Raw genomic sequence first — 26,079 nt, forward strand, 5'->3', positions numbered from 1 at the left:
GTCTTTTGACTGCTCTTCTCTGAGAAAGCATTTGAAGTTAATGTTCTAAGAAATCTCTCAAGTTCTCATCTCCAGTGTAAATCATCTGAAGACAGAAATAACACCACATGGTGGGTTATCAGGGCTCCCCAGACAGTGAGTGTCCAAGACCAGGGTCGGGGAGAAACATACATGCCCCTGACTTTCATGAGCACGGACCCAAACAGTTGCTGCTGTTGTGCCTGTGAATCACATACACAATGTTCACACAGCCAAACCCCAAAGCAAAAAAAAATGCACGAAGCTGTTGGGTGGAAATATGCATTTTAACATCCCAAATTAACAGCTCATGCTACCTGTAGTCAAGAGGAACAGCCAATTAGTCACCATACCTATTTGTATTAAATCTTATATGTGTGTGTACAATGTATTTAAAAATAAACAATGAGGTCATCCCTTATTAATATATGACATATTTAGAAAATGTATGCAATAGCTATGGAAAAGATTTAGGAGCTGATTAACAAGGTAACAGAAATGAAAGAAAAACAAGCCAAAAAATGAGATTTAAATTATGAAAAGAAAAATCCCTTAAACACATCAAATCAAAGTATGGAAGAAAAATGTCCTAAGAGCAATATTACCAACATTTTGTAGAAGAGAAAGGACACATTTAAGGAGTGATTGGTTTCATGGATATAGGCGTGCCTGAAATAGTTTATTTTTTTTCTGTGGAAGAACTGGGGTGCAGGCCAGAAGTGAAGGGGGGTGAGAGGATCCACCAGGGACAGAGTGGGGAGCAGAACAGGTAGATCTACTGAAATATGCTGCTGAGGGGAGCAGTGGGGAGACAGGAGAGGTCTGCTGCACCCTGTGGGTAGCTCCCTGGCCGGGGACTGAACTCAGACTGTAGCAGTGATAGCCTGAGACTTAACCCCTAGGCCACGAGGGAGACCCACGCCTGAAAGACTTTTGAAGAACAGATGCCATTTCAGTGGGTTGAGAAGAAAGAAACACCACCTGCATAGGTGATGATGCAGGAGGGGCTGGGACAGCATCCTGGATGGAAAATAGGGGAGGGAGGCTAAGGTCTAAACGCTAAAACAGGGCCATATTGTAAAGCACATAAAGTTCAGAGAGAGAGTGTGTGTGTGTGTGAGAGAGAGAGAGAGGCCCTTCAGATCAATTTATTTGCTCACTGTCACTCCCTGAGTGCCTACTAGTTCCTGAGCACTGTGCCAGGGATTGAAAATAAAAAAGGCTGCAAAAATCTCAGTCCCGATGCTGCTTCCAGGCAAGTGGGGAAGAAAGGCACTAATTCAATGACCAATGCCGTGAAACACCATCAATGACGCAGATTTGAGATTGGGTCATTTGGAAGACTTTGCCAAAGTTGCATTGTTCAGAAAAATCTTCCCTCAGAAGCAGCTGCAGAGACGGCACTGGGATCATTGGCTGCCCAGGGAGCCGGGGAGGACTCCCAGGACGAGATAGTGTCCTTTCAGGAGCATCCCCTGGGCTGCCAGCCCTCAGGCCCAGCATCCCTTCCACCAGACAGTGCTGCCCCGGCACTCAGAACTCAGCACTGGGAGGTGGTGGGATTTGGGGTGGCATGTAGGAGGGACGTGGGGACCAGGAGGTGGGCGATGATAACAGGACAGCCCAGGAGGAGGGGAACATGGCCTGGGCATGCAACCCTGACGAGAGACCTTCACCTTCAAGTTCCACGCACTTTAAACGAGAAGAGTCTGGAAAACCCACACAGCTTCTCACACCAGTGGGAACGTGAGTAAAAGTATGTTGTCACTTACATAAAAATGTAGAGATTGTCTGCAGAAGAAAGTAAGAAACTGCTAATTAGCCATTCTATCTGAAGAGAACGTGTTAGCTCAGGGACGGAATGGATGCAACTTTTTATGAAGCCTAGATATTCTTATAGTTTTGAGATTTGTGTCAAGTAATATCATTGCTTATTCTAAGAAGAGAAAGCAGGGCCAGGAGGAAGTTAAAGGGAATGAGAAAGAGAGAGAGAGGAAGGAGATAGAACATTCTGGATCAGGATGGTAACCATCAGAAAAGAAAGTTGAAGATATTTCTGTTCTAGAAATATTTCAAAGGTTAGCTCTCCATGACATGGCCAAGAAGCCGGAGGAAAACAGCAAAAGCAAGATGCTCCTGGGCTTCTAGCTCAGAGGTGGCTCCCACAGGGGAGGAGAGGTGGTTGCAGGATGTGGAGGTGTGACCGTGGTGACTTCGCGCATAGGGAGTCCAGCGCGAGCAACTCTGAGAAACTCACCTCTTTTCCATAAAGAGGAACTACTCCTTGGATAAAAGTTTGCTATACCTGGAGATGTGCTTCCTATGCGACCCTCTAAAAGCCCTATTGAATGTATTTATTTTGCTGATGGGGGTGACACACGCCCCGACCAGGCCTCTCAGTGCTTTGCGTCGCTGAGCACGTGGCACGCTGCCAGGTACCTGCAGTGTCACCTTCATACACCGGCCCCTGCCCCCTGGCCCGGGCCACCCCTAAAGCTGCAGCATGCAGAGTAAGGCACATGGCCCTGCCTCCTTACTTTATATCCTCATCATTGGCAAAAATCACGACGGCCCTGGAGTTGGGCGTGTCCAGGAGCTGCTTGATAATCCTGTCAAAGTCGATGGTTCTGTCTTTGCGTTCTTGGGGGATTCTCACGGACTGGGCAATGCAGAGCCCACCTGTTTGAGAAAAGAAAGCAGAAAGTCAATAAAGCCCCCATGGAGGTGCCAGAGGAATGGGGAAAGTCATGGGAGGAGGGAGCATCGAGGAATGTCCCTCAGAGTGAGGCTGAGTCCTGGGCTGTGCATGACGCTTCACCCTCCGTGGCCTCACACCACAGCCTTCTCCTTGGAATGCACCTGCACATGGCTAGTTATGTCCAGGGACACCAAAGATAGCGACATGAGTGAGGTGAGTGGGAGAAGAAATCTTGAAGCGCAGCAATGTGTAAACGTGAAGCTACAGAACTGTGATAGACGCTATCGTAAACTACAACAAAAATAAGCACCTGAAGCATTTACTGCAGGTGCTGATCTCTGTGACTTTTCTAGAGTTCATAGCCCCAGGATCTCCCCCCTTCATATCCACCCTAAATTTTAAAGCTCGGTCATTGGACTAGATCTCGAAGTAAAACGAGAACAACAGTAGCAACGATGGTGATACCAGCTAATAAAAATTAGAGCAACAAACTTTAATTGATCATGAGCCTGGAGCTCAAGCCACAATTGTTTTATGTGTGTTATCACAACAAAAAAGCTTTACAAAGTGGGGAGCCTTCCAGGTGGCCTAAGGGTTAAGTTTCAGTGCTATCACCACTGCATGAGTTTGATGCCAGGCCAGGGAGCTACCCACATGGTGAAGCAGACTGTCCTGTTTCCCCGCTGCTCCCCTCAGCAGTGTGTTTCAGTAGGTCCACCTGTTCTGCTCCCCACTCTGTCTTTGGTGAGTCCTCTCACCCTCCACACCTCTAGTCTACACTCCAGTCTTCTATGTATCAATCAACCAATCAATCAATCTTTAAAAAAAAAAAAAAAAGCTTTACAAGGTATTTAGTGTTATCCATTTTATGTTAGAGGGAAGGGGATTAAACAGACAAGTAGATTTAACTCCAGACCTCTCAGAACTGTTCTGATTCTATTAATTGACTTTATGAATTTCAAGACAGGGACACGAGCAACAGTTGATTAAGCGGCTAATAGGCTGATAGACTTGCCATTACCCTCTCATTTTGTAGTAGCTCCCAGATCTAGAATTTCACAAAACACACTCTGAGACTGGTATAGATGAAAGAGTAGACAGGAAGTGGGTAGGGAAGTTCCCAAAGGCCAACCAGTAGGAACAAGTCCTTGGGGCGGCGGGCAAGAGAACAGCTCTGCTCTGTTTGTAATGTGCTGGCGAGAGGCCGGTGATGGCACAATCACACCTGAACGGTGAAGCCAGGGTGGCGCTGCCAGGCCGCTGCAGACACAAGTATCCGCTCCAACCCCACACTGAACCAGGACACTTTAATCAGTGTTATCTGTGCACAAGTGGCTCTCAACCCTCAGTGGGAGTGAAATCTGCCGTGATCCTTCTCAAAATGGTCTAACAACACTTGCAACCAACTTGACCTAATTGATGTTTGGAGAACAAGCCCACAGGACTGCAGAAGATCACACAAGAGCTCAGTACAAATGGGACATTCACTAGAGAGACCCTGTTCTGGCTATAAATTAAATCAAATTGAACCATAGAAACTACACAAAGTATATTCTCAGACCATAATAGATCAATATAGAAATCATAATTAATAGTTAAGAGGCAAATCTCCAAACACTGGGAAATTAAACAACTCATAGGTCAAGGAAGAAATGTGAAGGGAGACTTTAAAGTGTTTCTAACTCAATGACAATGACAGTAAAATGTAAAAAAAAACATATAGATTGTTGCTAAAGTGGTGTTTAGAGAGACATACATATAATTAAATGCTGATGTTATAAAAGAAGCTTACAAAGCCAACATCCTGAGTGTCTACTTTACAAAAGAAGAAAAAAAGAATCAAATACCATCTCCCAAAGAAGAAAGGACATAATAAAAATAGAAAAAAACTAATGAAATTGAAATCAGAATAGAGAAAATCAATGAAACCAAAGCTGCTTCATTGTAAAGACCAATAAAAGGCAGAGACCTCTAGTTGACCAGAGTGAGCTCTCATGAGGCACCACACAGGCATGAAAAACAGGAAAACACGACTTTTGCTACAGGTAGGAAAGAACTTTGTACCAATAAATACATCAACTTAAGTGAAATGGAAGAATTCCTTAAAGAAGCAAATGGCCAGCAGGAAATGAAGGTTAGGATAACCTGAATAACCCTTGAAATATTCAAGGTACCACATTCAAAGTTCAATAAATTCTTAAAGAGAAAGATCCCAGTATATAGGGGTTCACTCATGTATTCTAACAAACTCCCCCAGAAAACAGAAAAGGAGAGAAAATGACACATTTTTTTAAGCACCATAGTACCCGGATAACCCAGTCAGAACAGATAGGAACAAAAATAAATAAATAAGTACCATTGCCATTCATGAAGATGTTTGTAAAAATCCTATAGAAATTTAACAAAACAAATGCAGCAATATATAAAAAGGATAATACATAATAACCCAGTGGATTTTATCCAAGGAAAGCAAGGCTGATCCATTGTTTGAAAATCAATTGTTATTCACACATTATCAGACTAAGAAAAACCACATGACCATCTCCATACATGCAGAAAAGCAGTTAGTACAATTCAGAATGCATTCCTGTTCAAAAACTCGAACTTAGTAGAACTTAGTAGAAGGGAACACTGCCTTCACTTAATAGGACACACCTACAAAACGCCTACAACGAAGAACATACTGAGTCGTAAGAAATGACAGGGTGAGACAGTCCTCTTACCCCTGCTTTCAACATGGCACTGGAGGTCCCTGTCAGAGGATGAGGAAATAAAGGTAAGTAAAAGCTATGTGAGTTGCAAAGAAAAAAATGAAAGTGTGTCTCGATGCAAATGACAGGATTGTTGCCAAAAATCTCTTAGAATTAAGAGGGGAATTGAGCACGTTTGTGGGATATAAACACAGAATGTATAAAATCAACCATATCGCCTGTATGTCAGCAACACACAATTGGAATTCAAAACTAAAACCAGTGCCATTAACAGTATCACTAAAATATGAGGCGCTTACATATAAATCAGACAAAATCTGCATAGGCTCTACATGCTGAATCACGGATGAAGCACAGAAGAAATATAAAAATAGTACTTTAAAAATTCTCCCCAATTTGACCTACAGATTTCATGGAATGCATATATGTATGAATGTATGTACGTATGTGACTAGACAGACAGAGAAGGACAGCGAAAGAGAGCACTGATAACAGAGTTTATTGAAAAAGTCAAACAAACTAGAATAGCCAACCTGACTTTGTAAAAGAACAAAATCCGAGAACTCACACTGCCTGAGTACCCAGGTTTAAAGTCATTGTAACCAAGACCGTCTGAGGCTGGTAAAAGGACAGATCAATGAGACAGAAAATTGAAACCGAACAGACCGATGCAAATATAGTCAACAGATTGTTGTTGGCAGAGATGAAAAGACAATCAGTGCAGGAAAGACAGACCCCTCAACAAGTGAGTTGCAATCACTGGCCATCCCTGCAGAAATAGTGACTCCTGACATTTACCTCATACTGCACACAAAAGTAACTCCAATTGAATGAAGGACCTCAGTGTAAAATGCAAATTTTGAGAAGTTCTAAAGAAAACAAAGAGGGAAATATGTATAATCTTGGGCTTGGCAATAAGTATTTGGATCTGACATCAAAAGCACAAGCCACAAAGAAAGAAAAAACTGCTCAATAAGATTTTGAGTATATTGTAAAAATTGTCTTTTATGGAAACAGTGTTAAGGAAATGACACAAATTAGAAAGTCGGAGAAAATCACGCAAACATAGACATAGATGACGTACGATCGCCACTGGACTGTCTTCAGACTCTATCAAGAACTCAAACTCAGGAATTAAAAACCTCAAAATGTAATGGGCAAGACATTTGAATGGACAGTCAACAAAGGAAATAAAGAGATGGTGAATAAGAGTCTAGTGACTGTATATTCGACACCAGGCACAGGAAATGCTAATTAAAACCACAGCGATAATCCCCCACAAATGTAATGAAGTAGGTTTACAAAATACCAATGCTGGAGCCACCCTGGTCATGCAAGGGGTCAAGTCTCAGCACTATGAAGCTATGGGCAGCCTCTGCAGCACGAGTTTGATCCTTGGCCAGGGAGCTACCCACATGGCGCAGCAGACCTCTCCTGTCTCCCCGCTGCTCCCTCAGCAGTGGATTTCAGTCAATCTGTTTTCCCTACTCTGGTGAATCCTCTCACTCCTGCACCTCCGGCCTGCACTCCAGTTCTTGTATGCATAAATAAATAACAGCAAATCTTAAAAAAAAAAACAAAAACCAGAAAGGTGGAGGGTCTCGTCCAAGAAGGGGCAGAAACCAGCTCAGATGCCCTGAGCCTCGGCTCAGCTGGGTCCTGAGGTGATACACTTTCTGCTGTGGATGAGCCTCTGAGTTCCGGGTCTGCATTTCCACACTTACACCACATTCATTCAAGAAAATATCTGCAAAGCATCTGCCACATCTCAAGCGCTCCGAGTTGCCGGGGGTATAGAAATCAACATAAAAGATGCACATCTTGCTCATTCCCAGGGAGACACATACTCATAGACGACTTTTCTTTTTAATGCCCTTTTGCAGCTGCAATGGCCTCTGGGAAGGCTCTGTGTCAGCTCCCCACCGATGCCCCAGCTCAGAACGTCAAGTTCTTCCCAACAGCTGGTAGCCTGGCAGGTCGTGAGTGGGTTCATCAAGAATATGCTCTGATTCAGGAGCCTTTGGAAGGCAAGCTGTTCCCGTCCCTGAGCAAGAACTAAGAGATTGGCTGATTTTTCACAGTTGCTGGTTTTCTCTGCCTTGAGCGGCGTGGGTGGTCAGGACCAATCACCACCGTGTCCAGGCGGCCACTGCAGGCTGCCCAGCCTGCGCCGGACCAGGGAGGGAGGCCAGCCCCGGAGTCTGAAACACGCCCCCCGCTGCCAAACCACTGTTTGCACTGAGTCAGTTCTCGCCTGGGAGTGTGTGGGAGACACGAACAGGCCTATTTTGTGATTCATTTTAAATCTTGAAAATTAGGGGATAAAAGGATATCATGTCTGTCTGGGAATCCATCCAGAGAACTCAAATCCAGTGGGAGTTTAGGGCAGACATATATACATACATATACACACAAACACTGTCTCGCTACGTTTCTCAGGCAGTGGCTCTAAGGACGGGCGCTTCCCTTGGTAAATTCTCTGGCAGTCTGTGTGCGATCTTGCAGTGCTCTGCTGCAGTAAGAACCATGACTGTATCCTTATTTTCTCTGAATAAATTAATGACTGATTTCTGTGAGGAGTCCTCAGTGTTTCTTTCACTGAAGCAAGATCTTTGCCCCCTCATGAGACATTTTACTAGGTTCAAAACACTTCTAACTCCTCCACTCTTACTTGAACACCACCAAGTGCCATAATACCCAGGGGCAGCTGAGCAGGCGAGGGATGGGAACTGGGAAATGAATTGGCCTGTCAACACTAAATAGCTGAAGACACAGGTTTCCTCCACGAATGCAGGAGTTTTCCTACAAAACGTGGCCTACGGGGAAATGGAGAAAAGAAGCCATTACCATTCATTTATATGAAAATATTTTTGAGAGATTCCAGGTCCCAAAAACATCCTGCCAAGTAAAACATCAAACCCGTAATAATACTAAGAATGTATTATACTAATTATACTGTAATAATACTAATATTATACTAATTATACCGTAATAATACTAATAATACTAAATAGGAAGGAGCTTGGTGGGGCCACTTTCTACTGGGGAGTGGGGTACAGCTACCACTATGAGACTCGCTGCAAAACAAACACTGAACACTATTGTTGTGTTTGATTTCTTGAAAAAGAGCAAAAATCCCCATCAGATTCCTTTTGGTTAGAGAAGATAGTTGCTAATATACGTCTTTCTTAAAAGCAAAGTGGCGTGATGCAAACTTTCATAAAGCAGGGGATACCTGCAAATGGAATTTTTATGTGTTGTTTCTTTAAACTCCGGTGACCTGCTGGAGTTTTTCTTAACTGTAGAAATATCTTTGACTCTTTTATAAGGTTTTTTTTCTTTTTTCATTTAGTAAGAGCGGTGCCAGACATTTTAATTCTTCCAAATACATTTCTCTTTGTACATCCTTCGAGAAGAAAAATGATTAAATTGCCATGCTCTTATTAAGAAAGAGAGAATTTTTACAGATTCTAGGCTTTTCCTGCATGGTTGATAAAATGTTTAAATACATAAAATTCAACTTTACAAAGAAGTATAAAGAGCATTACTTTCATACAATTAACACTATCAATTTGGGTAATAGTTTGCCACCTTGGATATCAAAATTAGAGTTATATAACATGATGAACTGTCAACGAAATAGTCACTTCTGCATGCTGAGGCTAATTAAATGGAATTTTAAGAGCTGTGCTATTTTTCAGCATCATTTTCTTCAGTTTTCTTCCCTCGTCCCCTTTGCATCTCTGGTAAGATCCATCAGTCCTCCAGCCAACTGTTACTCCCTTAAGACTTGAAATCATGCACACATCAGTACAAAACCCATTTAAAGAAACTGAGTCTTTATTATCATAAAAGAAACTTAGTTATTTATCAGTGTCTGTCCTAAATCAACACAAAAATTAAACAAATGAACCTCTCATCAAATGGTTTTAGAAATGTGTCAACCTCACCATTTTCACAACGCCCGTAGAAAATTCTTCCCCTGAGTTTCACAGTTAAGCGGATGCTTCTTGTAGTACAGAAGGTCAAGGAAGATGCAGGATAGAGTGAGGATGCTCCTCTAGCTCAGAGACAACAGCTTTGTGTCGCTGCTCCCCAAGTCCCAGGAGACTCACTGAGCCCCTGGGAAGAGCAAAGAGCTGCCTGAGTTTTCCAAGAGTCTTGGACAGGTCGACACATTGGAAGTTCATCCCCCACCTTCCAATTCACTGGTCTGCTCCTGGCCTTGCTTCCCACTTTCTGTCTTTTTAGGAGTCCTCACAAGCTGCCAAGATGCAAAAGGGCACCAAGTTTGGAAATCCAATACTTTCTGTCTTTTCAGGTCACCGAAGAGTTGGGAGAATTTACCGCATTAAATCTCTCAGACAAGTGAGTGTACCATTTGCAAAGCAAGATGAGCTGACCGACAAGAATCTACTGAAACACAAATTCCTTCTCCTTCTTCCTCAGTGTCAACCCTGCTGGTTCCAGAGGGCACGCTAACCCCACTCACTGTCTAGGAGGCAGACACCAGGCTCTCCACAGCCACCTCGTAAGTGAGTTACCCAAAGCTGCAATGCATAAAGCCCAGGTCCTGTTCTGAAGAGGTGCTGTTAGTAATAAGGCGAGATGACATTTGTGCAAACTTAATTTGTCTCTTGTGATTTATCATTTTTATTGTGATCTGTACAGGAAATAAAAGGTTTTTCATTCTCTAACACAGGTATATTCAAAAGAGAAATAAATAGAATCGCACCTTTAATGACCTCAATATAAATTTACTAACCACTTGAAATCATGCAAGAATATAGGAAGAGAGAAACATGGGCTACCTCACACCCTGGAAGGAGCCAGGAGTGATTCCATGAAACATGGCCATTTTTTAAGACTTTATGTTTTGGCTCACAAAAAAAGGAAAAATAAAGAGAGAGTAAGGCTTCATTTTCACCTTTGCCATTGCATATTGAAAAGGTTATTGAAATTGAGCAAATGAAATAAAAATGAATGAGGCTCTGTTCCATGCATCAAAACCAAACCAACGCTTTTGAAGCAGCTGGGTCTGCGAATCCATGGTGTCTGATAAGTGGTCCCAGGTCAGCGTTGGGGCGACATCTGCCAGGGAAGAAGGTAAGCAGTGAGTATCCACCCAGCGTGCAAGAAAGCAAATGTGGAGACTCGAAAATTAGTCTCAAAGAAATAAAGACAGGGTGTTTTATTGGTATTTTCTGATGTAATAGGAATTTTAGCAAAATTTATATGAGTTTTGGTAAAACTTATTGTTTATTTTTTTAATTTCATTTTTTAAAGATTTATTTATTTATGCATATAAGAACTAGAGTACAGGCCAGAGGTGTGGGGGGGTGGGTGAGAGGATTCACCAGAATGGGGAGCAGAACAGGTGGATCCACTGAAACACAATGCTGAGGGGAGCAGTGGGGAGACACGAGAGGTCTGCCATGCCCTGTGGGTAGCTCCCTGGCCAGGGCTCAAACTCATGCTGCAGGGGCTGCAGACAGCGTCATAGTGCTGCGTCTTAACCCCTTGTGCCACCAGGAGGCCCTAAATCTTATTGTTTAAGAACTTCCCTATTTGATATTCATTTCTTCTGGTAAAAACATGACTTTTCACAGAGAAATTGATAAAAAATGTTCTTTGGTTAACATAAATCGGCAGATCTGGTTGAGCTGTCTAATGGTTCCTGAAAAAAGTGGACAAATTTGCACAAGTTAAAAACCTTGAAACTGATATTATCACTTGTTATCCCAACAGGCCAATTAATGCATCAGTATAATATTTTCCCCTTTTTGAAAAGATAATATATTTAAAATTTGTTCTCCATTTGTTTTTCCTCTATAATTTATATTTGTATATTTATTTATAACTTCATTACAAGCATGAATATCCTTACACGATACAATGAGATTTTCCCTTCTTGCAGTTTTCCTTCCCATTATTATTATTTATTTCATTGCACAATGATTATTGAAAATATAGTATCATGGAGAGCAGGTGTAGGGGCAGGATTGGACATGGTGCAGGTTTTTTAGGATCTAGCAGACCAGGTAAAGGAGGAGTCAGGGTCCTCAGTGGTTTTTGCAGGTCCTTAATTGGGGTTCACCAGGCATACAGCAGGCAGGGGTGCTTGGGGGCTGGGAGGCTGGCAAATCCTCACTCTATCTGGGCTCTCCAGTGATCTCTGCTTCTGCCTCAGCTTCTCTTCGGCTTCTTCTGGCGTCCCCGTGACGCCACCCTTAAAAGCCCAGTCTCAGCCCAGGTGAATCCCATCGACCTCCGCCCACACCCCACTCCAGGTGCCGCCATCAGGCATGCACTCAGGACCGCAAGGATCCATCGTCCATCCTGATGGCGGGAGGGCAGAAAAGCCTGACATTTTTCCTTACCCTACAGCAGGGAATTGTTAATAAGAAAGAACTTCTTTGAGTGTCAAAATAGGTCAAGTGCACCCCTGAGGTAAACCATAGTTAATGTCTCATCAATGGGCACAGGAGGGAGAAAATGTGTTGCCCCAAGTGATTCACCAGCCAGGGGGCAACTTAAGTCTGATTTCAAAACTAGGTCTAATTACGTAGCACAACTATCCCACGAGGTCGCCCTAATGAACAGGTACCGGCAAGAGTGGCCGCACTTGGGAGGTGGTGAGTCAGGCCTGGGTAGGCGGCCCCAGGTGGCCCAGCCAGGGCTCATGTGAGGTCACATCTCATCGGAGCACTGAGGCAGAAATCACAATTTGCAGGTTCACCATGCCCAGGCTTCCTCCAACTAGACCGCCATTGTAAGGCGAGGACATCGTCCATGCTAGTAATTCCATGATCCAGCGCTGGGGATTCTCCAAGTATCTCTCTGTTTTGACTGTTAGCACCAGCTGTGTGCAGCTCCAAGCCAGAGCATGCACAAGTGTGTACACACAGTCCCATGTGCACACACACGTGACATGCAGGCCCCCACAGCACACACACACTGCACATATGCAGGTACACCACACACGCCATGCTGATGTGTATCACACACAAGCATCGCACATCATGTACACAAACACCACACAACACATCACACATAAACAACACACATTATACACACCTATAGACACACTGTTCAATACACATATCACCAACGCATCCATCACACACACATATAAACAGCACACACCAGACACATCACACACACATCTTCACACATGCTATTCAACCCACATATTCAACCCACACACCCATTACATACACACTGTCAGGTAAAGAAAATGTCAGGCTTTTCTGCTCTCCCGCCATCAGGATAGATGATGGATCCTTGCGGTCCTGAGTGCATGCCTGATGGCGGCACCTGGAGTAGGGTGTGGGCATAGGTAGATGGGGTTCACCTGGGCTGAGACTGTGCTTTTAAGGGCGGCGTCACGGGGACGCCAGCAAAAGCCGAAGCAGAAGCAGCAGCAGAAGCCGAAAGAGAAGCCGAGAGAGAAGCAGAAAAGAAGCAGATGCAGAGAAGGCCAGAGAGCCCATATAGTGAGGATTTGCTGGGGGCTGGGAGGACGGCCAGCATCCCGGCCCCCCCAGCACCCCTGCCTGCCATGTGCCTGGTGAACCCCAATAAAAGACCTGCAAAAACCCACTGAGGACCCTGACTCCTCCTTTACCTGGCCTGCTGGATCCTAGAAAACCTGCTCAGTGGTCCATTCCTGACCTTACACACACACCAGCCTCCTCACACATGCACACCGACATCACATACACACACACACACACACACACCGCGCCACACTCCTCCCTCCTGTAGCAAGCACTTGGGTGCCGCGGTAATCAGGGTTGGTACCCATGTGTGTCTGTGATTATAAGTATTGTGATTTCTACTTAGCTAATTAAACCTGGGGAAATTAGTGTGTTTCTCTCAATTTCCTTCAAAGCTCATTTTTCTATCACAACTTAATTGAGTTATTAGGCTGCAATAGAGACAAATTAAGATACAGGCTGATGTTTTCTTCTCAGGGAAGATATTGACACTCAGTTCCAATGATATTTGAACTCACTTCACAGAGGTGGAGACAGCACTTTTAATTACAAGACCCACTCCTCTGAGGCGGCTTGACGAATATGTTGTTGGAGTCAACTTTCATATAAAATTGGTTTTATGAGAATTTCGAAATAAAATATCAGGTCAGGAACCCCATTATTTCTCTCAAAAAACTCCTGGAAGGTTTTATGTGTGCCAGTAATACTTCTCTGAGAACTTTTTTAACAGTCAGGAAAGAGATCTGCATAGAACTGAGGCGTGTCTGTCCGTGATTTGACCCCCGTGGGCCGTGGAGATATTCACCGCCACAAAAGGTGTTGATGACAGAGCTTGTGCCTTGGCGTGCCCCAGAGCCTGGGAACGCAGAGCCTTATTCATGCAGCCAAATGTCTCTTCAAATGATTCGCCCCGGTTTGCATTTAATAGTCATTCTTCACTTGGAATCCTTTGCATTTTTTAGCGCCAAGGGCCTCCTTTCCATCCATGTAAATCAACTGGGTTTCTCCTTCTTAGATGATTTATTTTTTTGGCTACCATGTTGCAGTTTACACTTATGTTCTAATAGTAATAAGGTCATAAAAAGCCCTCATCAAGACGTCCATCCAATACTTAGTGTGTTCGGGCCACGCATCAAGTATTTTAAGTACATTATGTAATTTGAACTAACCACGATTTTATGAGGTTGAACCTCCTCCTGCCTCTGTGATACTGTCATTTATAAGAAGAAATACAGTGTTTGGTCTTACTCTCCTTTCTGGCAAGAGCCCTAAGCCTCTTGGGGTTTCTGAACTGAAGATCTACAAGGCGTCACTGTTACACTGATGGGTGGCCTGGGGGCTGGTGGCCAGGCCAGCTGACCAAGGAGGAGAGGTTGGAACCCACTTCAGACTCCCCACTAGTGAGCCTCTGGGAGGAGGTTGTCAGTGGCCAACGAGTTACATCAGTCATGTCTATGGGAAGAAGTCTCCAGGAAGCCCAAAGGGAGGGATTGCAAGAGGTGCCAGGCTGGTGACCCGCAGAATGGTGAGTGGGTGGTGTTGGGGGGTGCAGAGCACAGGGCAACACTGCCTCCCCAGCCTTGCCCCGTGCACCCCTCCATCTGCCTATCCCTTTATAATAAACCAGTGACCCAGTAAGTGGGGGGTTTCTCTGAGTTCTGTGAGCTGCTCAAGCAAGTGAATTCACCCCAAGAAAGGGGTCATGGGAACTGTGATTTATGGTGCATTGGCCAGAAGCATGGGGGTGATGGCTGGTGTTTGAAGTCCAAGGTGAGTCCTTGGGACCTCCAGTCTATGGCCTGTCCATCAGAAGTAGTGTCTGAAGTTGGTATTTACCCAGGTAGATGGTGTTGGGATTGAACTGAACTCTCAGACACGCTGCTGGCGTCCAAGGCCTGCTTGCTGAGGAGAAGCCCCACCCCTGCCCCCCACACATTGTCAGTTTAGGTGTAAAGACCTTTATCTAACAGATGTGATCACTGAAGCACAACAGGTTCAGTACCTTTCCCTAGGCTGAGAGGGACTGTTCAGACCCAGGTACTGCACTCTGGGACACACCCACAGTCTTAACCAGAACTTAGAACTTGGAAAGTCACATTTAGAAAGATTAAACTCAAGACCGCAAAATGAGTATTTCTAGCTGGGAACAAGGGTTTTGTAATTAGTCGATCTGAATGGAAACAGGAGCGTTATCTGCTGCAATTAGAATGATTTCAGGTGAGGTCTAAAATTAGCCCAAAACCTCCACGCCCAAAACTCGGTTATGTGTTGGGCAGTCCTTGAACAGAACGGAAAGAAAGAATGAAAATTGCTCTCTGATTTCCCAGATGAAGACCCGACTTCTGGCCCCACGTTCACGAACAACTGTGGATGAACACTCTGAGATCAGTGCATACCTCAGCTCACCCCTATGCCTCACGATGCAAATTAATATACTACAGATTTTGAGAGGTCCTGAAAAAAAAACACACCCTTTTAATTATGTTTCATCAATGCTGCCCATGTTGCTAAGTCACAGATCTAATCCTGTAGGCAGAATAATAACACTCCAGAGACGCCAGGCCTTCATTTCCCGAGTCCACGAATATGCTGGGTTTGATGGCAAAGAAGATTTATGGTAGCAGCTCAAGGGCTCCTGAGTTGCCCTTGAGATGGGAGATTATCCTGAAAGCACTAGTGGGTCCATCATCACAGCAGGGTGCTTGGAAGAGTTGGGAGTCAGGGTGAAGGTGCTGGCTTTGAAGAGAGAAGGGCGCCAGTCGAGACACAGGGACTGCCAGGCCAGGAAGGAATTCTTCTAGAACACAGAAATGCAAGGACTGAATCCTCGACAGCCTCTGGGAGGGACACAGCCTTGCTGAGACCTTGACTCGGACCACTGAGACTCATTTTGGACTCAGGCGTTGGACTTAGCGCCAGCACTACACACACAAAACTACCTCTTCCTGTGTGCTGTGCTCCGTCACTAATGGCGAGGTCATTTGCGAGAGCAGCAGTAAGTAGCGGACACGCCATTTTCTTTAACACCTATTGTCAAAATGATCTTTCATCCCGGCTTGAAAGCTCAGGGAAGATGGAGCTGGCGTGTTGCAACACAGCGCTTCTCAAATTGTAATGTGCAGAGGAATGATGCAGGGAAGTTATGGGCGGATTGGATTCAGTCAGACTGGGGTGGGGCCTGAGATTCTGCATTTCCAGCAACCCCCAAGTGAGGCTGAGACTGACTCTGCTGGCGGGAGGCCCACATCAGGGGAGCCTCGTTTAAAGAACACCTGCACAGGGTCTCCCCGGTGGTGCAGCGGTTGAGCGCTGGGTTGCGAAGCTGCCGGCAGCCTCTGCAGTGCCTGTTTGATCCCGGGCTGCTCCCCGGCCACTGGAGGAGGGTCCCGCATGGTGCAGAGACCTCTCCTGCCGCCCGCTGCTCCCCTCAGCAGTGTCCTTCGGTCCTTCTGCCTGCTCTGCTCCCCGCTCTGGCTCTGGTGGATTCTCTCACCCTCCCGCGCTTCTGACTGTACCCAGTGCTCGTATAAATAAATAAATAATAAAATCTTTTAAAAAATAAAGAAAGAACACCTGAACAAAATCTTTGATCTTCGTAGGAAAACTTTCAGAAAAGGAATCCCATGAAGTTCCAAAAAGCAAATGTCTGGCTGCACATGAACGCTCCTGGAAATGGATTTGTTAAGTATTGCCCCATCTATCAGCCTTTGTGACAAAGAGAAATGTCTAAGGAAAAGGGACAGGAGAGGAAAGTCACAATTCATTGAGGTCTCCCCTCTACCCATTTAGAAACCATCTGCCTCACTAATAAGACAGAAGAGTTATGGGCACTAAAGGAGGTTTTATGAAATATTCCCAATTTGATCACAAAGTCATATAAAATACCTGTTTTAGCACTGTGAAAAGTATTAGATTTTCATAGAATAAAATCATAAATAAAAAAAATATTGCAGAGTTTTCTGCCTTATTCTCTTTTAAAAACTATCTTTTAAAGCAAATTTTATTTCCAGGGCTGCTCACAAGCTATGGAAATGCCAAGCAAGCACGTGTGAGCAGAAAGCCTCATCAACTATCTTCCCTCTTGCAGGCCTGGGGGAGGAAAGAGCTTAAGTAAATCCGAGGGTGCCACAGAGAACCATTCTCTGCTCCCTCTGCCTGCACAAAAGGAACAGATGCTTTTTCTTTTTCTCCTTTCAGGATAAATTGAGTGTCCGTGAAGGTGCCAAGTTAAAATCTCTAGAAATGAACACATCCTCTTTACCTGCAAGCCTGGCACCGGCGATAAAAGCTTTTCCAGATGCCTGCTCAGTCCCACACGAGAGCTTATTTCTAGACCATTTGCACTTAACTGGTTTTTATATAAGGAGATCGAAATTACACACTGAACCGTTAGCTTGTCGTCCACTGCAGGGGCTTTGCAGATGAACTCAGAATACATCGGTTGAGCCTCCAGAAACTTTTGTTTAAACATCATCACAGCCTGCAAGATTTACAGAGCACTTATTCGAGGAAACATTGCCAACACTTCCCTAAGCTCTCCCCACGTGCTGGGCTTTGCAAAGACGCTTACGTGTCGACTGCACTGACTTCCCCCAGCAGCCACAGAGCAGGCACCATTGTTCTTTGTGTTTGGCAGGTGCAGAGCTAACGTAGTGACCTCCATCCTCTTGTCCCTCTGGACCCAGCCAAGCGGGAGAGCAGCCGGGGTTGGAATCTGGGACATTAGTTCAAGGGCTCATTCATTTAACAACTGCATGACATGATGACTGACCCCATTCCAGCAAGGAGAAAGCAGCACTCAGCAAATGATGATCTGATGCTCAGGGGGCCTGGGGTCACCCCATGTCCCAGCACAGAAGGTGCCCACCAGACCTGGTGCATTGGCTCAGTTTTCAATGAGTGATGTTGGCGTAGGCAGATTTAATTTTGCCCACAAGAATAAAGGGGGGTAAGGTCGGGCCCTCCTGGTGGTGCAAGGGGTTGAGTCTCAGTGCTTTGAAGCTATCTGCAGCCACTGCAGCATGAGTTCAATCCCTGCCCAGGGAGCTACCCACACGACGCAGCAGACCTCTCCTGTCTCCCCGCTGTTCCCCTCAGCAGTCGATTTCAGCAGATCTGCCTGTTCTGCTCCCCACTCTGTCTCTCGTGAATCCTCTCACCCCCCACATCTCTGGCCTAGATCCCTGTTCTTATATGCAAAAATGAATAAATCTCAAAAAAAAAAAAAGAGAATGGGTGAGCTCTTTTGTGATTAATGAGGTTATGAAATGGTAAACATTAGGTTTTCAATGAAAGGCTGATTTCCCTGTTATTTAAACGCAGCAGATCCACTGCTACTGGATGTGTCCCTGACCTGGGACGGGACTCACCCAGTTGAGCTCCCTTGGGGTCCACAGACTCCCTTTCTGACACGCAGCTCACCTGGAGGGCTAGTGGGGAAGAGCACCAGCCACTGTTTCCAGAGCCAGGATAAACCATTCACAATCTCCCCGGGCTGGTCAAGCTGAGCTTAACACCAGTCGGCCACTGGGCTGCTCAGTATGAGCCAAGGCCAATTTTCAAGCTTCCTCTCTCTCTCTCTCCTGCTCTCTCACCTGGACAGGTATGGCCACTCGCACAGCAGGTGGAAAGTGTTCAGACGGGCCTCGCAGATGTGCTGCTGGAAGCTGTGAGGGTCCCTGCCTGCTCGCCCACTTAGGGCCACACGTCCTCCAACCTCTCCTTCAGACCAGCCTTTCCCCCGGCAGGCCCTGCTCCTCCCTCGCTGGCTTGCCCACAGCTGTTGGGGCTCATGCTGCTCCCTGGCTGAGCGAGCCCAAGGCTCCTGGCTCCGATGCCCCGTGCCGAGCCCCGCGTGGGCAGATGTCCACTGCTGCCTTCCTGTGCAGAGAGGGCAGGGCAGCGACCCCTGGAACGGGTACTCTGATCCAGACGTCCTGCAGCTGGGAGCACAGATGAAGCAGAGGCACCGGGCAGTGTGGTCCAGCCAAGGCCTGCCTGCTCCCCGCGCTCACTGGGGAAATGCAGCCCGGCTCGCGCGCACCTTCTCTGCTCAGGCTACGTGGAGATTTCACACCTTCCCTCGACAAATCACGCTGAGAGATGACAAACCCCAGCACAGCCCTTTCATCAACTCAGTTGTGAGTAAACCTGTAATATAATGTGTTCTTATCTAAGTGGAGAAAGTGGAGCATTATCGAAATATTGAATATTCGCAAAAGTGAATATTAGAATCAGAAGTTCTCAGGGCTCCAAGAACTCATCGATATTGGAGCTGACACTGTTTTCCCTGGAGACCAAGCAGTGAAATTTCAATAATATTGAAATTCCGAGTCTTAGGCCTACCACACGGCTGAGTGATCATCGTGCCTGATGTTTGCTCTTTGCTTGGAATGAATCGGCTTGGAGCTAACCCAGTCAGGGGCACTCTGCGAGGCCCCTGTATTCTAAGCACAGTTGTAACTCAGGCCTTTTCTGCAGAACCAGCCCACGATGTCCTCAAGGCTCCTACACTCTCTGAACTCGCTCATCTGCTCGTCTTCCCAGCAGCAGAGGGAGGCAGCAGCTAGCAGGAGTCACGCCTCACCCACTGCCATGTCCTAACACAAAGAAATACCAAGTGCAAACAAGGCCTCAATAATTGTGTCAAACCACCAGATAAATGAATCAATATAAAATCGAAATATTAAGTAACCAATGAATACACTGAAAAGAAATAAGGGTAAAATAAAGGCAGTAAGATGATCTTTTAAGAAACTGAACAAGACAAATAAAACAAACACATCACCTTTTAAAATATGAACATACTATTCAGTTATTAATTAGACACTTGTTTTCATTTCTCTAAACACTGATTTTTCAAGGACGATGTATCATAGAGCTTTGGCTTCATTGTATTTTTATTTTATATTTAGTTTAAGCATCATTAAATAAAAAGTAAAGGTAAAATAAAACTGAGGGTACAATTCTAATATGTCATTAGGATTTTGTGTCCAGAATTTGCTTTAAGGCTTTTAGTAAACCTTCCCTTAGAGTTTTATGTGTACCTTAAATAGAGCTTTCACTCATTTCACTCATTTCAAAGACAACTAAATCTAATTCCTCATAATATAGAAATTCTTCTAGAAACTTAAATTAAGAATCAAGATATCCAACAGCAATTGAAAGGCAGATACTTAAAAGACAAGCTATCAAAGCAAGTAGAATCTGTTCTCAGCAATAATATGCGACTTAGAATTCTTAATATCTTGAAAAATCATCAATTACTACCTAGCCTCAAGGTGGAAGGAAGAAATATCCAAAATGAGTTTCATCTCAAGAATACTTTTGATTGGTTCAGAACAGCCACCTTGATCAAAAGTGGCAAATAAAAGAAACTTCTCTTTTATAAAATAATGTGGACAGTAGATAGAAATGGCTTTTCTTAAATGATCTTACTTGGCAAAATAAGAAATTGGCAATCAATATCAGCCCACGCATTTTTATTTTCTTTAGAAAATTGTCTGGTGTGTGAAATCCATCATCCCATAAATCACTCGCCCAGCTTCATGGGGAGGGATAAAGTGTTTGTGAGAGAGAAAATAGGAGTTAAAATTAGAGGTGAGGGTTAATTTGACAGAATCCCGGGGTGCCCAGAGGAACCACTGTTTCAGAGTGTGCCCAGGGGAGTGTCTCCAGATAAGGTCGCCCGTGCAAATCAGTGGATGAGTACAGCAGAGGGTACCCCCAGGTGCCTGGTGGACGGGATTGTCCTTGCAGGAGGCCAGGATGGAACACAGAGGCCAGGGAAGCCAGACTCCTTGAGCTGGGACATTGTTCTCCCACCACAGACTCAGAATCCACCTCACCTGTCTGCTCCCTCGGGCCTTTACACCTGGACTGGCACTGGCCTCCCTCTTGGAGATGGGACGGTGAGGACTTCTCAGCCCCCAGAACTGCATGAGTCCATCTTGTAGCATATGTCTGTGTCCATTCTGTCCCGTGTCTCTGGAGACCACTCACTCCCACAAGGTCAAGTGGAGAAAAACACACTGTCATGAGGCTGGTTATGGAGTAAGCAACCCTCCTTCCTTTGTCTGGACTAACTCCCAACCGCAACATGGCTTTGAGCTGGTTCAAGCCCTTTCAGCAGAATCCAACCAGAGGTCAGGAAATAGCTGCCCTTCACAGCAGCTGACCGTGCGGAGCACGCGCCCAGCAGTGACAGCTGACTGCTGCGTTGTTGCGCCGACACACACTTTTGGATGTTGGTTTGGACCGTCTGACCAGGACCCCAGAAAGCAGCTCACTAGCAGGGCCCCACCAGCATGTTCCAGGCCCTTCATGAGCCTTGTCTCCCCGCCACCCCACGCATGCTGGTGATGGGGGCGCAGAAAGTGCAGGGCTCCCCAGAAGATGAGGAACAAATGCCAAGGGCAAGTTCGGGTCTCCCCAGAGTGCCCTGCCCTGCGGGGAGGCTGAGCACCCCAAGTGTCTGGGCAGGACAGCAAGGGAGCAAGTCAGCAAATTAGCCTTTCGCAAGTCACTGGCTGGGGGGGTCACAATTTTGGAATGGCGACCCTAAAACTCAGAGGTTCTTCATTTTTTAGATGAAAGGAATGTTTTTACAGAAAAGGGACCATTGTGCAGCGATCCCTCATTAGAGATGAAGTGGTTACGCGCGAGACACCTGCCGCTGGATGGGGCGCAGCGTGGATTCCACGTCACCTAGAGCCTGTTCCCCGGGCAGCTGCTGGGGTGCGGACAGTAGTGCCCGGCCAGGGGCAGGACGGGTCTACTCCAGAGAAGCACAGGCAGCCTGAGCTACGACGACCCGCACCCGAAGGGAGTGTGCGCGGTCTGTGGCCGGCATCATGTGCGAGTGAGACTCCAAACAGAGGGGGACAGTACAAAACCCCACTGTCAGATGCCTGAGACAGGGGCAGAAGGGGAGGGAGGAGCACCGAGGGGAGGGACTTCAGGGGCCCAGGACCCCAAAGAGGTTGGGGAGGCGAGGAGGTAGGAGGAAGGTAAGACTAAGCGCCTGTGTCCTAACGACCCAGAAATGGATTTCTCAAAAAAAGTGTGGGTATGATTTCCAACTCCTTCTCGAACTCTCTCCTCCATGAATCTGTCACGATATCTGAATCTGCTTCCTTACTTCTTTTAGATGCTGCTTGGGAAGAGCCTCTGAGAGTGGGAAAGCTCATCTCCAAGGAAAGTGCAGGAAGCCGCTATCAGCCGCCAAGAGCTCCCCAAACCTGTGGGTGAGGCTGCACAGGCCCTGACTTGGCGGAGTCCGCCCTGCGAGCCCCCGGCCACGCTCCCGGCCAGCTGTCTTTCCCAGCACGCACATGGGCTGGACCGAGGATGCGTTTAGGCTGGTGGTGAGGAAGTGAGCCTGATGGTGCCACGTCTGGGCTGGGCCCTGGCCACCAAGGGATTCTGGTGCAGGGAGGCGGGGCGGGGCCTGAGCTGCTGCATTTCTCAGGTGCTCCAGGTGCTCCAGAAGCTGCTGGTTCTCAAGCTTCAGTTTACAGTGAAAGAGAACATGACTCAGACAGGCCCACTCTTCAGCCCAGCAGGGGTGCCCCAGAGGCAACTGAATACACTGTGAAAAATTAACTCAAAGCAGCTGAAAAAAAATGCATTTTAAGATAAATGCTTAATAAAACGAATGTATTCTTCAGCCACTGTGGACCCTGAAGCCAGGGCCTCCTCCAGGCACCGTGGCCAGCCAGGCCCCAGCCCACATTCAAGACCCACAGACACAGAGGGAGGAACATGATGCCCAGCCAAAGGCACAGACCTGAGGTCCCTGGAGTCGGTGTCGTGAAAACCCATGAGGGGGCCACAGAGGCCGGTCAGAGGAGAAAAGAGAACCAGCAAAGATTTAAAGTGAGCTTGACCCAAGTGTGGTCCTGATGAGCTCGTCAGCTCCACGGGGCCCTGGTTAGAAAGGCGGGTGACTGGCACACCTGCCTGGAGGAACCCAGCCACCCGAGGAAGAGCCAATCACAAAATAGGATGATGAGATTTTAGAATCGAGGGGGAAAAAGATTTAAAGACCCTACACACAGGCCCACAACAGCTTCCTTGGCCCTCCCAAGTACTGCAGACTTGGGAGTCCTGACTTTCTTCCTGTAAATAAACTTTACTTTCTTAAACTAAGTTTCTTTCTCTCTATTTACTTATGTAAAATGTCTAGGAATTCCTTTTTACTGCTTAGCATGACAAGAACCTGTGGTGGCCCAAGGGCTAAATTAACTGTGCACACCAGTGTCAAGGCCTTGCAAACGCACGGAGGGCGTCAGCAAATGTCTCTCCCTGTGGAAAGCCAAATCCATGAAAGGCTGATTTAAACACTGAAGGGACCCCTGGCAATTTGAAGTCAAGGCTGCTTCAGTGGCTGTAAAATAAATTAAACTCGCATTTAAACACAGACTCAAACTTACTTTAGAAGACTTGGTTAGTTACCCCTGTTGAAAAATAGGAATTATCCAAGTTTAAAAAGCGAATGTGATTTTATGATCACAGGTTCAAGTACATTCAGCAACTTGAAATGTAATAAAACGCAGTTTCTGTTTGAACTGCCATAAAATAAATATGTTTTTCTGGGTGGTATTGAATTTAAACCGAAATCTCAAGTTGAGTATTTTTTGCTGAGTCGAAAAATGAAGTGAAATAGAAATCACTTTGTTTGGTTAATAATAAAGAAGTAGACGCGTTGCTTTCCCTGCGTAAGATTGTCAAGGGTGAGTAATAGCAGTGGCCAAGCATTGCTAATTCAGAGATTTGTTTGTTGCAGGTAATTTCTGGGTAGGGCTCCAGTCACACACGCGGTCCCTTCTGATGTCACTTGGGCTGCCTTGCAAAAAGCAATTTCCAGCAACCTCTACCTGAACCGAGAAACTCCGCGATCCGTGACACGATTTTATTTTTCAGGAACAGTTCTTGTAATTTCATGCAGGAATTTAGGTGATTGTCAGCCACAGAGTATTCAAACTAAATGCCTTCTTTGAAAAGTAATGCTTCGTGGTACCGAATCCCTCAATTTCGAGTCAGAAAAAAAGTGAGTTTTAATGGCACCGACTCTAACCTGCATTTGGATTTTTCTCCCTTGAACACCGGAGTGGTTATTTTTTTCTCATGTATTGTTACACAGTTCTGGCCCTTCCTTGCTTTTCTCATCAGCCCTGGCCACGCGCTCTCTCTCCCTCCAAGCCGTTCTTCTACTTCCCGGCTCTGGAGACACCCTGGGGCTCCAAGGATCATTCCCCGGGCAGTCAGGAGGGAGACCCGCCCTTGCTGGCACTCATGACAGGCACAGGCCGCCTGGGAGACACAAGGACAGCCAGAAATCCTGATATTTGCAAGCAAACTCTGAAGTTTTCTGTGTTGACAACTGCGTTCGATGTCATTTATACACGCTCAATATCGAGGGTTCATGAACACGATCTCCACATCGGTCAAACACCGCCTGACTCACCTTCTAGCCAAATATTCAACACGCTTTGCTCTCCAGTGTCCCCGAGATCCCCAAAGGACCGTGAGGGCGGAAAAGGCCATCTCGGGACCATCGACCTCCGGAGCTGATGGGGGGGTCACTGTATTTCACAAGGTGTTCTGAGACCAGGGAGTCTGCATCTGCAGGGACTCCGGGGTGGTGGGGCTGGGGTGAGCAGAGAAGCAAACTGTCCTCTTCAAGGCTGTGCTCCTATTGCCAGTACCGAGATCATCTCGATCTACCTGTCTTCCCTCTCGAGAACAACGTCCTGCCTCTCTTTCTGGCTTCCTTTCTGGAATCTTCTTGTCCCCTTTCACTATCAAAAAGCCCATTCAGGAAAAAAAAAATTATACAGCTTAATCTGAAAGGAGCTTAGATATTGTCCAACTCCCGTCATCCGGGATGGAGAGGAAGGTAAGAGGTGGATTTCCCAAGTTTTCCCCATTCAGCCCAGCTTAAATAAATTATCCTGATCGTTGAAAAAAGACTTTGTTTTTTTGAATAATAGAATAAGAGAGTTTATTCATTCACTTTGGGTGTCTCACTACTAGCCACAAAAACAGAGTGATGTACTCTCTCTTTAATAACTCACTCTCTGAGCCTCCCTGGGGGCACAAGGGGTTAAGATGCAGACTGTTTAGCTGCCCACAGTCACTGCAGTGCAAGTTTGATCCTGGCCTGCCAGGGAGCTACCCACATGGTGCAGCAGATCTCCCCTGTTTCCCTGCTGCCCCCCTCAGCAGTGTATTTCAGTGGATCTGCTTGTTCTGTTGCCTGCTCTGTCTCTGATTAATCCTCTGACCCCTTTCTCCCCTCCCCTGAACCTCTGGCCTGTACCTTAGCGCTTGTATGCATAAATAAATCTTTAAAAAAATAATAATTCACTCTCCACCGCTGTTTATCCATATAACTTCCAACGAATACAAGGGCATCAAAGGTCTTAAACCCTGGTTGCCAGGGGATATTGTGAGGAAGCCGCTCTACCTGAGAGATCTGTTCCCAAGCGCAGATGGGGGGGATTGAAGGTCTTGGAATCGAGCGGATGGCCATCAGTGTGCTTGGAGTGTTTTTGAACTTCCACCATCTGAAACAAACAGGGCCCCATAATGGCTCTGACTCACATTCAAATGCAAGGCCCGGGACAGTTTAACACAGCTCTGCAAAGCCAGTCCATGCGATCTGCTCTGGGACTGAGACAGCCGAGTGAAAGAAATCGCAGGCCAGGAGGATGAGTTGCCCCAGTCCCATTTGAACAGGGGGGGCTAATCATGGGCTGGCAGGTGCTGTCCCAACAGTCCAGGCCACTAAACTGCCCAAGAGGCCCCGTTACAGGTGAAAAGCCTTAGAGCCTGACTAGTGATTATCTCGCATTTCTGGAGCGGGAGGCTGGGAGCCCTGCACATGCCCGGGAGTAGCCCAACCCAGACAAGCCATGAGGTTTCTCTTCAGCTCCCCGCCTCATGGTCCTGCCCTTTAAATATGTCCGAACGTCCTCCATGGAGGCAGGTTAGACCCTCCTTTCCTGCACCAGCTCCCTCATGCACAAGTCTCTGATAAAGCCCTGCCTGGTTGAGCCACACCGGGCGCTCTCTGGTGAATTCTTTCCAGGACCAAAGACCACTCATAGTGTTAGGGGGAAAGGATGTCCTGAGCAAGCTCCACACAGGC

The 26,079-nt window shown here is 46.3% G+C and overlaps 1 protein-coding gene across 2 annotated transcripts in view; it reads right to left on the reverse strand.

Annotated features, from left to right (window-relative positions):
- Nucleotides 1-26,079, reverse strand: part of GRM7 (glutamate metabotropic receptor 7) — a gene marked incomplete at both ends in the record, with an annotated part of 567,779 nt that overhangs the window by 242,440 nt on the left and 299,260 nt on the right. For both annotated transcript variants that reach the window (XM_084247524.1, XM_084247523.1), the window contains one exon: nucleotides 2,556-2,697. In XM_084247524.1, coding sequence (XP_084103650.1) covers nucleotides 2,556-2,697 — 142 coding nt within the window. The remainder of the gene's footprint in view (nucleotides 1-2,555; nucleotides 2,698-26,079) is intronic.

This window comes from Talpa europaea (assembly GCF_964194135.1).
Source record: "Talpa europaea genome assembly, chromosome: 11".
Taxonomy (NCBI): Eukaryota; Metazoa; Chordata; class Mammalia; order Eulipotyphla; family Talpidae; genus Talpa; species Talpa europaea.